The 13,046-nt window shown below is 45.3% G+C and overlaps 1 protein-coding gene across 1 annotated transcript in view; it reads right to left on the reverse strand.

Moving 5' to 3' along the window:
- Positions 1-3,857: 3,857 nt before the first annotated feature.
- LOC139557943 (patatin-like phospholipase domain-containing protein 2) overlaps positions 3,858-13,046 on the reverse strand; it is a 31,221-nt gene continuing 22,032 nt past the window's right edge. The window contains exons 6-10 of the mRNA XM_071373299.1: positions 12,237-12,297; positions 11,775-12,104; positions 10,681-10,795; positions 4,467-4,568; positions 3,858-4,225 (exon numbers count right to left, since the gene is read on the reverse strand). Of these exons, the coding sequence (XP_071229400.1) occupies positions 3,859-4,225; positions 4,467-4,568; positions 10,681-10,795; positions 11,775-12,104; positions 12,237-12,297 (975 nt within the window). The 3' untranslated portion in view covers position 3,858. The remainder of the gene's footprint in view (positions 4,226-4,466; positions 4,569-10,680; positions 10,796-11,774; positions 12,105-12,236; positions 12,298-13,046) is intronic.

Below are 13,046 nucleotides of genomic sequence, written 5' to 3' on the forward strand. Positions count from 1 at the left end.
TTGAGATAGAAGCTGTTTTTCAGTCTCTCGGTCCCAGCTTTGATGCACCTGTACTGACCTCACCTTCTGGATGGTAGCAGTGTGAACAGGCAGTGGCTCGGGTGGTCGATGTCCTCGATGATCTTTTTGGCCTTCCTGCGACATCGGGTTCTGTAGGTGTCCTGGAGGGCACATACGGCACCACTCTGCCAGGGCCCTCACCTCCTCCCTGTAGGCTGTCTCGTCATTGTTGGTAATCAGGCCTACTACTGTTATGTCGTCTGCAAACTTGATGATTGAGTTGAAGGCGTTCATGGCCTTGCAGTCATGGGTGAACAGGGAGTACAGGAGAGGGCTCAGAACGCACCCTTGTGGGGCTCCTGTGTTGAGGATCAGCGAAGTGGAGGTGTTGTTTCCTACCTTCACCACCTGGGGGCGGCACGTCAGGAAGTCCAGGACCCAGTTGCACAGGGCGGGGTCGAGACCCAGGGCCTCGAGCTTAAATGAGCTTGGAAGGTACTATGGTGTTGAATGCTGAGCTATAGTCAATGAACAGCATTCTTGTCCATCTGGACAATAGGTATTCCTCTTGTCCAGATGGGAGAGGGCAGTGTGCAGTGCGGTGGCGATTGCATCGTCTGTGGACCTATTGGGGTGTTTTAAGCAAATTGGAGTGGGTCTAGGGTATCAGGTAAGGTTGAGGTGATATGATCCTTAACTCGTCTCTCAAAGCACTTCATAATGACAGAAGTGAGTGCTACTGAGCGATAGTCATTTAGTTCAGTTACCTTTGCGAAATCACTGGCCACTTTTTTTAATAAAACACACATGTGTGGTTGAATTTATTCCGCCACTGTGTGACTGTTGTCTCTTTTGTTGTCACGGGCCTTATTGTATATCACGGTGGTATATTAACGAAAGGGGTTATAGAGCAAACAACGCAATTATCACAACATAGGTTGTAATATTTGTTTTTTTTTACTGGCTTGGCTTCCTCAGTGATTTCCCCCACGCACCACTACTGGGGCCAAGTACAAGGACACAACTAAGTATTTACTGTTGTATTAGTGCAACAAAACCATATTAAACTCTTGAATAATGCAATAATTCACAAGCATGTGCAGACGTATCAATGATTTATTTTCTCATCTATACACTCAGCTGCTAGCTAGCTAGCTAACGTTAGCTAACAACATTTGCTTCATCAAGTCATTTCAGCATCGCAAAAATGAACGTTTACCATACAACTATAACAGTAACGTTATTATACAGTGTAATTCATTTTATACAGAGCTAGGTAGCAGGCTAAACAAATTGTCTGCATCCTCCCCACATACAAGCTAACTTGCTAATTAGTTAGCTGAATGCTAACGTCAGCAAACATTACCTAAACAATAGCTAGCTTCTATATTATTTTTCGGCCTACCTTCATTTTATCAATATCATGCAAATAATTACATGAAAAAAAGCACATTGTGACTGAAAAAGTTGACCAATTCACTGGGGCAGTTGATAATAGTGGTGGAGAGTCGACTCCAAAAGAGTTGATTCCCTCGACTCCTTGACCACTGGGAGTCGACTCCAAAAGAGTTGATTCCCTCGACTCCTTGACCACTGGGAGTCGACTCCAAAAGAGTTGATTCCCTCGACTCCTTGACCACTGGGAGTCGACTCCAAAAGAGTTGATTCCCTCGACTACAAAAATCCTAGGCCACTAGATTGACGTGGACTCTAAGAGTTTGCATACATACAGTAGGTTTGTTTTGTTCCTAGCAGAACTAGGCGAAGGGAATGTCTGTGGATACTTCAACCAGGGTCTGTTTTATTAGGATGGGGGGGGTCAACCAGGGTCTGTTTTATTAGGATGGGGGGGGGGGGGGGGTCAACCAAGGTCTGTTTAATTAGGATGGGGGGGGGGGGGGTCAACCAAGGTCTGTTTTATTAGGATGGGGGGGTCAACCAAGGTCTGTTTTATTAGGATGGGGGGGGTCAACCAAGGTCTGTTTTATTAGGATGGGGGGGGGGTCAACCAAGGTCTGTTTAATTAGGATGGGGGGGTCAACCAAGGTCTGTTTTATTAGGATGGGGGGGGGGTCAACCAAGGTCTGTTTATTTAGGATGGGGGGGGTTCAACCAAGGTCTGTTTTAGTAGGATGGGGGGGGGATTCAACCAAGGTCTGTTTTATTAGGATGGGGGGGTCAACCAAGGTCTGTTTTAGTAGGATGGGGGGGGGTCAACCAAGGTCTGTTTTAGTAGGATGGGGGGGGTCAACCAAGGTCTGTTTTATTAGGATGGGGGGGGGGGTCAACCAAGGTCTGTTTTATTAGGATGGGGGGGGGGGGTTCAACCAAGGTCTGTTTTATTAGGATGGGGGGGGGGGGTTCAACCAAGGTCTGTTTTATTAGGATGGGGTGGGGGGGTCAACCAAGGTCTGTTTTATTAGGATGTGGGGGGGGGGGGGGGGGGGTCAACCAAGGTCTGTTTTATTAGGATGGGGGGGGTCAACCAAGATCTGTTTTATTAGGATGTGGGGGGGGGGGGGGGGTCAACCAAGGTCTGTTTTATTAGGATGGGGGGGGGTCAACCAAGGTCTGTTTTATTAGGATGGGGGGGGGGGGGTCAACCAAGGTCTGTTTTATTAGGATGGGGGGGGGTCAACCAGGGTCTGTTTAATTAGGATGGGGGGGGGGGGGGTCAACCAAGGTCTGTTTAATTAGGATGGGGGGGGGTCAACCAAGATCTGTTTTATTAGGATGTGGGGGGGGGGGGGGGTCAACCAAGGTCTGTTTTATTAGGATGGGGGGGGGGGGGTCAACCAAGGTCTGTTTTATTAGGATGGGGTGGGTGGGGGGGGGGGGTCAACCAAGGTCTGTTTTATTAGGATGGGGGGGGGGGTCAACCAAGGTCTGTTTTATTAGGATGGGGGGGGTCAACTAGGGTCTGTTTTATTAGGATGGGGGGGGGGGTCAACCAAGGTCTGTTTAATTAGGATGGGGGGGGGTCAACCAAGATCTGTTTTATTAGGATGTGGGGGGGGGGGGGGGGGGTCAACCAAGGTCTGTTTTATTAGGATGGGGTGGGGGGGGGGGGTCAACCAAGGTCTGTTTTATTAGGATGTGGGGGGGGGTCAACCAAGGTCTGTTTTATTAGGATGGGGGGGGTCAACCAGGGGCTGTTTTATTAGGATGGGGGGGGGGGGGGGGGGTCAACCAAGGTCTGTTTTATTAGGATGTGGGGGGGGGGGGGTCAACCAAGGTCTGTTTTATTAGGATGTGGGGGGGTCAACCAAGGTCTGTTTTATTAGGATGGGGGGGGTCAACCAGGGTCTGTTTTATTAGGATGGGGGGGGGGGGGGGGTCAACCAAGGTCTGTTTAATTAGGATGGGGGGGGGTCAACCAAGATCTGTTTTATTAGGATGTGTGGGGGGGGGGGGGGGGTCAACCAAGGTCTGTTTTTTTAGGATGTGGGGGGGGGGGGGGTCAACCAAGGTCTGTTTTATTAGGATGTGGGGGGGGTCAACCAAGGTCTGTTTTATTAGGATGGGGGGGGTCAACCAGGGTCTGTTATATTAGGATGGGGGGGGGGGGGGGGTCAACCAAGGTCTGTTTAATTAGGATGGGGGGGGGTCAACCAAGATCTGTTTTATTAGGATGTGGGGGGGGGGGGGGGGGGGGTCAACCAAGGTCTGTTTTATTAGGATGGGGTGGGGGGGGTCAACCAAGGTCTGTTTTATTAGGATGGGGTGGGGGGGGTCAACCAAGGTCTGTTTTATTAGGATGTGGGGGGGGGGGGGTCAACCAAGGTCTGTTTTATTAGGATGGGGGGGGGGTCAACCAAGGTCTGTTTTATTAGGATGTGGGGGGGGGGGGGGGGGGGGTCAACCAAGGTCTGCTTTATTAGGATGGGGTGCCAGGGGGGGGTCAACAAAGGTCTCTCTCTCTTCATATGGTGGGGGTCGTCTCTTCATCCTCCCCTCTTTCAGCCCAGGATAGAGAGGTATGGTGGGGGTTGTCTCCACATCCTCCTCTCCCTCCCTCTCTACATCCCCTCGCTCCAGATCCAAGCGGAGTAAGATTGTGTACTGGTTGGAGTCTGGTGAGGTAGGAGAGGACGGAGAGGGGGATGAGAAAGAGGAGAGGTGGAGGCGGAGGGTGGAACACATCTGTTCTTGGGGGGTCTCTCCCAGACCCTCGTACTCCGCCCGCACCTCTGTCATCATGGGCAGGAAGAGAGGAGGTAGTACCCTGAGAACACACACACACACACAACACACACACACACCACACACACACCATGCACACACACACACCACACACACACCATGCACACACACACACACCATGCACACACCACACACACACCATGCACACACACACACACACACACCATATATAAGCATACAGTATGTGAATACTGTACATAGTGCTCTGACGCAGACACAAAATATGAATCTCTAGTGTGTGTGTGTATCTGTCTGTGTTGTACCTGTCCTGAAGGTTTCTGCGGAGGTTGGAGACCAGGATGTCGGTGATATAGAAGGTGATCTGGCGTAGATCCTGCCACAGCCAGAACCCTAAAACTCCCATCCTGACACACACACAGAGAGAGAGAGAGAGGGAAAAGTCTGCTTTAAAAAAAACTATGTCCTACTAATTCCCTGACTTCCTAAATGTTTGTATTTTACACTGCTCATTTGTCACAATTTTGACAGCACAAACAGACAAGTATTTAGCGCAGTTATTTTCAAAACAATTCCTGACTTAACCCACCAAGACAATGTGCTGTAGGATGTTGGTATACAGACAGGTGCTAATGAGTCTCTCTCTCCTCACTGAATGAATGACGTCTCTCTCTCACTGAGACGTCATTCAAAATTATAAGTATCTACTTTGTCAAAAGAAGCTGTAGCCAATTACTAATAAATTACTATAACAATATTACGAATCAATTACTATAACAATATTACGAATCAATTACTATAACAATATTACGAATCAATTACTATAACAATATTACTAATCAATTACTATAACAATATTACTAATCAATTACTATAACTATATTACTAATCAATTACTATAACTATATTACTAATCAATTACTATAACTATTACTAATCAATTACTATAACTATTACTAATCAATTACTATAACACTATTACTAATCAATTACTATAACACTATTACTAATCAATTACTATAACACTATTACTAATCAATTACTATAACACTATTACTAATCAATTACTATAACACTATTACTAATCAATTACTATAACACTATTACTAATCAATTACTATAACAATATTACTAATCAATTACTATAACTATTACTAATCAATTACTATAACTATTACTAATCAATTACTATAACTATTACTAATCAATTACTTTAACAATATTACTAATCAATTACTTTAACAATATTACTAATCAATTACTATAACAATATTACTAATCAATTACTTTAACAATATTACTAATCAATTACTATAACTATTACTAATTAATTACTATAACAATATTACTAATCAATTACTTTAACAATATTACTAATCAATTACTATAACAATATTACTAATCAATTACTATAACAATATTACTAATCAATTACTATAACAATATTACTAATCAATTACTATAACAATATTACTAATCAATTACTATAACAATATTACTAATCAATTACTATAACTATTACTAATCAATTACTATAACTTACTAATCAATTACTATAACTATTACTAATCAATTACTATAACAATATTACTAATCAATTACTATAACAATATTACTAATCAATTACTATAACTATTACTAATCAATTACTATAACTATTACTAATCAATTACTATAACTATTACTAATCAATTACTATAACTCTACTGATAATGTAATCTATAAATAAAGTTGATCAAATGGATTCTGTAATGTTTTAATTGGAAGGGAAATGGAAACGGGCTATAGGCCTACTATGTTTTCTAGGACTTTGTAGAATTATACAAAACATCACTTTTTATTGATATATTTCCACAAATATGTCTTCATGCATTTAATCCTTTATAATACTTTAGTCACTATGGTAAAGGAGACACGCCCAGCAATGTTGTCTTGTGGGTATTTATAGGCTGAAAGGACCTGGTGGTTCTCGTGTTAAATACAATATTTCAGTTGTTTATTACATTCGTTTTATTTGATGATTTTATTATTTCATTCCAAGTCGTCATCTCTATAGAGCTGCTGTCTGAGTCATCGTCTCATCTCTATAGAGCTGCTGTCTGAGTCATCGTCTCATCTCTATAGAGCTGCTGTCTGAGTCATCATCTCATCTCTATAGAGCTGCTGTCTGAGTCATCGTCTCATCTCTATAGAGCTGCTGTCTGAGTCATCATCTCATCTCTATAGAGCTGCTGTCTGAGTCATCGTCTCATCTCTATAGAGCTGCTGTCTGAGTCATCGTCTCATCTCTATAGAGCTGCTGTCTGAGTCATCATCTCATCTCTATAGAGCTGCTGTCTGAGTCATCGTCTCATCTCTATAGAGCTGCTGTCTGAGTCATCGTCTCATCTCTATAGAGCTGCTGTCTGAGTCATCGTCTCTATAGAGCTGCTGTCTGAGTCATCGTCTCATCTCTATAGAGCTGCTGTCTGAGTCGTCATCTCATCTCTATAGAGCTGCTGTCTGAGTCATCATCTCCTCTCTATAGAGCTGCTGTCTGAGTCATCGTCTCATCTCTATAGAGCTGCTGTCTGAGTCATCGTCTCATCGCTATAGAGCTGCTGTCTGAGTCATCGTCTCATCTCTATAGAGCTGCTGTCTGAGTCATCGTCTCATCTCTATAGAGCTGCTGTCTGAGTCATCGTCTCATCTCTATAGAGCTGCTGTCTGAGTCATCGTCTCATCTCTATAGAGCTGCTGTCTGAGTCATCCTCTCATCTCTATAGAGCTGCTGTCTGAGTCATCGTCTCATCTCTATAGAGCTGCTGTCTGAGTCATCGTCTCATCTCTATAGAGCTGCTGTCTGAGTCATCGTCTCATCTCTATAGAGCTGCTGTCTGAGTCATCGTCTCATCTCTATAGAGCTGCTGTCTGAGTCATCCTCTCATCTCTATAGAGCTGCTGTCTGAGTCATCGTCTCATCTCTATAGAGCTGCTGTCTGAGTCATCGTCTCATCTCTATAGAGCTGCTGTCTGAGTCATCGTCTCATCTCTATAGAGCTGCTGTCTGAGTCATCGTCTCATCTCTATAGAGCTGCTGTCTGAGTCATCGTCTCATCTCTATAGAGCTGCTGTCTGAGTCATCGTCTCATCTCTATAGAGCTGCTGTCTGAGTCATCGTCTCATCTCTATAGAGCTGCTGTCTGAGTCATCGTCTCATCTCTATAGAGCTGCTGTCTGAGTCATCGTCTCCTCTCTATAGAGCTGCTGTCTGAGTCATCGTCTCATCTCTATAGAGCTGCTGTCTGAGTCATCGTCTCATCTCTATAGAGCTGCTGTCTGAGTCATCGTCTCATCTCTATAGAGCTGCTGTCTGAGTCATCGTCTCCTCTCTATAGAGCTGCTGTCTGAGTCATCGTCTCATCTCTATAGAGCTGCTGTCTGAGTCATCGTCTCATCTCTATAGAGCTGCTGTCTGAGTCATCGTCTCATCTCTATAGAGCTGCTGTCTGAGTCATCATCTCCTCTCTATAGAGCTGCTGTCTGAGTCATCGTCTCCTCTCTATAGAGCTGCTGTCTGAGTCATCGTCTCATCTCTATAGAGCTGCTGTCTGAGTCATCGTCTCATCTCTATAGAGCTGCTGTCTGAGTCATCGTCTCATCTCTATAGAGCTGCTGTCTGAGTCATCGTCTCATCTCTATAGAGCTGCTGTCTGAGTCATCGTCTCATCTCTATAGAGCTGCTGTCTGAGTCATCGTCTCATCTCTATAGAGCTGCTGTCTGAGTCATCGTCTCATCTCTATAGAGCTGCTGTCTGAGTCATCGTCTCATCTCTATAGAGCTGCTGTCTGAGTCATCGTCTCATCTCTATAGAGCTGCTGTCTGAGTCATCGTCTCATCTCTATAGAGCTGCTGTCTGAGTCATCGTCTCCTCTCTATAGAGCTGCTGTCTGAGTCATCGTCTCATCTCTATAGAGCTGCTGTCTGAGTCATCGTCTCATCTCTATAGAGCTGCTGTCTGAGTCATCGTCTCCTCTCTATAGAGCTGCTGTCTGAGTCATCGTCTCCTCTCTATAGAGCTGCTGTCTGAGTCATCATCTCCTCTCTATAGAGCTGCTGTCTGAGTCATCGTCTCCTCTCTATAGAGCTGCTGTCTGAGTCATCGTCTCCTCTCTATAGAGCTGCTGTCTGAGTCATCGTCTCATCTCTATAGAGCTGCTGTCTGAGTCATCGTCTCATCTCTATAGAGCTGCTGTCTGAGTCATCGTCTCATCTCTATAGAGCTGCTGTCTGAGTTCTCATCTCTATAGAGCTGCTGTCTGAGTTCTCATCTCTATAGAGCTGCTGTCTGAGTTCTCATCTCTATAGAGCTGCTGTCTATGTTGTCTGACAAAATCCCTGTTTTAGTAGTTCTTTAAGGTATACTTTTATGGCTGCTAAAGACCAACTAATCAATTACTTAGATCATGAGACACCTCGTGAAGCAACAGCTGCTCTCTACATCCCCTCACAGTCACACATTCTCCCGTCTTTTCAGTATCAGGCATGAAAGAAAAACAGACCGGCGAAGTAGGAGAGGAATGGATTATGGTCATTGTACTTAATTACCATGTTTTCTTCACTATGTAGAATACTGTCCTGTTGGAAACTACAACTCCCTACTACATCGCACAGATCAGGCTGGATCAGATTTATCTCTAGAGAAACTACAACTCCCTACTACATCACACAGTTCAGACTGGATCTGATTTATGTCTAGAGAAACTACAACTCCCTACTACATCACACAGTTCAGTCTGGCTCTGATTTATGTCTAGAGAAACTACAACTCCCTACTACATCACACAGTTCAGTCTGGATCTGATTTATCTCTAGAGAAACTACAACTCCCTACTACATCACACAGTTCAGTCTGGATCTGATTTATCTCTAGAGAAACTACAACTCCCTACTACATCACACAGTTCAGTCTGGCTCTGATTTATGTCTAGAGAAACTACAACTCCCTACTACATCACACAGTTCAGTCTGGATCTGATTTATGCCTAGAGAAACTACAACATCACAGCTCAGTCTGGATCTGATTTATGCCTAGAGAAACTACAACTCCCTACTACACCACAGTTCAGTCTGGATCTGATTTATGCCTCGAGAAACTACAACTCCCTACTACATCACACAGTTCAGTCTGGATCTGATTTATGCCTCGAGAAACTACAACTCCCTACTACATCGCACAGTTCAGTCTGGATCTGATTTATCTCTAGAGAAACTGTGCAATATATATTTTTTTCTCCTTTCTTTTACCGTTATTTAACCAGTATCACATAGAGCCTTATAGTGTGATCAGTATAACATAGAGCCTTATAGTGTGATCAGTATAACATAGAGCCTTATAGTGTGATCAGTAGAGCCTTATAGTGTGATCAGTATAACATAGAGCCTTATAGTGTGATCAGTAGAGCCTTATAGTGTGATCAGTATAACATAGAGCCTTATAGTGTGATCAGTAGAGCCTTATAGTGTGATCAGTATAACATAGAGCCTTATAGTGTGATCAGTAGAGCCTTATAGTGTGATCAGTATAACATAGAGCCTTATAGTGTGATCAGTATCACATAGAGCCTTATAGTGTGATCAGTATAACATAGAGCCTTATAGTGTGATCAGTATAACATAGAGCCTTATAGTGTGATCAGTATCACATAGAGCCTTATAGTGTGATCAGTATAACAGAGCCTTATAGTGTGATCAGTATAACATAGAGCCTTAGTGTGATCAGTATAACATAGAGCCTTATAGTGTGATCAGTATAACATAGAGCCTTATAGTGTGATCAGTATAACATAGAGCCTTATAGTGTGATCAGTATAACATAGAGCCTTATAGTGTGATCAGTTTAACATAGAGCCTTATAGTGTGATCAGTAGAGCCTTATAGTGTGATCAGTATAACATAGAGCCTTATAGTGTGATCAGTAGAGCCTTATAGTGTGTTCAGTATAACATAGAGGCTTTGCGAAATGCCACAAAGCAGGACGACGTGTATCTTTAGACACCGGAAGTTGTCATAAGGTGTATAATTCAGCGAGCGAAGCCCTGACCTGACTTCCTCCTGGCCAGCGAGCGAAGCCCTGACCTGACTTCCTCCTGGCCAGCGAGCGAAGCCCTGACCTGACTTCCTCCTGGCCAGCGAGCGAAGCCCTGACCTGACTTCCTCCTGGCCAGCGAGCGAAGCCCTGACCTGACTTCCTCCTGGCCAGCGAGCGAAGCCCTGACCTGACTTCCTCCTGGCCAGCGAGCGAAGCCCTGACCTGACTTCCTCCTGGCCAGCGAGCGAAGCCCTGACCTGACTTCCTCCTGGCCAGCGAGCGAAGCCCTGACCTGACTTCCCCCTGGGCTTTTACATCTCACAGTCCTAGAAAGGCCTCTGACATGATGAAAACAAGCCCAGATTCCCCCCTAAGGTGAAATTCCCCTTTAAAAAAACAAATAACAGAGATTTTGGTTAATCGCTCAGCACTAGTGTGTGTGTCTTACCTGTGTGTATTTTCAATCAGGAAGCTGAGTAGCACCATGAAGGGGAGGAGCAGGTATGACATCACACGGAGTAGGGGGTGAGTCCACAGCAACCCCATGATGTTGCATAGCAACGCTGAAACACCAATCACAGCTGGTAATAACATGACACTTCCTTATACCAGGCCACTCTGTCTATTAAGTGTTCTCAAGGTAAAAATCGAATAATTTAAATTGCTAAATGACTCAAATGTAATGTCAGAGGCTCTTATCCAGAGCGACGTACAGTTAGTCATCTTACAGTAGCTAAGGGGAGACAACTGCATATCACAGTCATAGTAAGGTATTTTTTTCTTCCATAGAGTACCAGAGTATGAGTCATAATACCCATTAAACCTAGCGATAAAACAAGGGTTCCAATCGTTTTTCCCACCATAAATTTTTCCCCGAATGGGATTTTAGAAACATATAAGGGATATGATTCGTGTAGGCTTACCTTGGCGTGACATTTTGATAACCATGTAAATCTCTCTAGGACAAGGTGGCTTTTATCTATATATTCGCGTGTATTTACCCCCCTAAAATGTAATGCTAATTAGCTGCTAATGTGGCTATCATAAAAGAACAGAGGATGCCATGATGGTCTGGAAGAGACTGCTGAATCGAGGCATATTCTGTTGACTGTCTTGTGCAAGTTTTACATGGACACAATAGCTGTTAGCAAAGGTGTCAGCGAGAGAGGAAGTGCAGGAGCATGCTGGGAGTTGTAGTTTTGCCTGATGTCTAGTTTGATGCTAATTAACATTGTTGAATGTGAGAGTAAATAGAGTGAACATATTGGTAAAAGTCACCTTGTCCGAGAGAGATTTACATGGTTATTAAAACGTTACGTCAGGGTAAGGCTACACGAAACACAGCCCCTTATTTTAAGTGTTTTTAAAATGACATATGGTAAACATTTTTATGGTGGCAAAGCCAGCGCGAGTAAGAAAAGACAAGTGCAAGTTTTAGGTCAAGAAAAAACTTGAGTCTGATGGTTTCAGCATTTAACATGCTTGATGACGCTGAGAGTGAGAGTGTGTGTGTGTGTGTGTGTGTGTGTGTGTGCACGGTACCTGTGTTTATCCAGGTGGGCAGGGCAAGGTACATGGCCTGCTCCAGGCTTGTCAGATGCCAAGGTAGATCTCCCCCTTCAAGATAACCGTTTCTCTGACTGGTCTCTGTCAGAGAGGACAACACATTCACCTCATCCTCCTCTATCTCATCCTCCTGTTGCTCCCATCTCTTCATCTGCCTCCTCTCTATCTGTTCCTCCTCTTCTTTCTGCTTTCCCTCCTCCTCTTCCTCCTCCTCCAGGTCTGTCTCCAGATCTGTCCATCCATCAGGAGGAGGTGAGAAGTGAGGCTCTGATGGGGTGTTAAGAAGAGGCAGACATGGGACCAGGTCTAGTAGGGGGGGGGGCGGAGAGAGAGAGAGAGAGAGAGAGAACCAATTGGATAAGGAGTCACTATGACATAATCTCTTTCCACCATAAAGAGACTCATTTATACAGAGATCACAAGACATCATGGACCCACCACTGGTTTGTAGGAAGTGAAGGCCGTCTCTGTATCCACTGTGGTAGGCCTTTTCCATAGCCTAAGGAGAGGTTATAGACACTCCATCTGTTATCATGTTTACAGCATTCTGACATTTACTGTAAGGCAATATGGTGGAGCCATCACTGGGTGGAGGGGTAGAGGGCTGGGTGGAGAGGTAGAGGGCTGGGTGGAGAGGTAGAGGGCTGGGTGGAGAGGTAGAGGGGTAGAGGGCTGGGTGGAGAGGTAGAGGGGTGGGTGGAGAGGTAGAGGGCTGGGTGGAGAGGTAGAGGGCTGGGTGGAGAGGTAGAGGGCTGGGTGGAGAGGTAGAGGGCTGGGTGGAGAGGTAGAGGGCTGGGTGGAGAGGTAGAGGGCTGGGTGGAGAGGTAGAGGGCTGGGTGGAGAGGTAGAGGGCTGGGTGGAGAGGTAGAGGGCTGGGTGGAGAGGTAGAGGGCTGGGTGGAGAGGTAGAGGGCTGGGTGGAGAGGTAGAGGGCTGGGTGGAGGGGTAGAGGGCTGGGTGGAGAGGTAGAGGGCTGGGTGGAGAGGTAGAGGGCTGGGTGGAGAGGTAGAGGGGTAGAGGGCTGGGTGGAGAGGTAGAGGGGTAGAGGGCTGGGTGGAGAGGTAGAGGGGTAGAGGGCTGGGTGGAGAGGTAGAGGGGTAGAGGGCTGGGTGGAGAGGTAGAGGGCTGGGTGGAGAGGAAGAGGGGTAGAGGGCTGGGTGGAGAGGTAGAGGGGTAGAGGGCTGGGTGGAGAGGTAGAGGGGTAGAGGGCTGGGTGGAGAGGTAGAGGGGTAGAGGGCTGGGTGGAGAG

The sequence above is a fragment of the Salvelinus alpinus genome, chromosome 28 (assembly GCF_045679555.1).
Source record: "Salvelinus alpinus chromosome 28, SLU_Salpinus.1, whole genome shotgun sequence".
Taxonomy (NCBI): domain Eukaryota; kingdom Metazoa; phylum Chordata; class Actinopteri; order Salmoniformes; family Salmonidae; genus Salvelinus; species Salvelinus alpinus.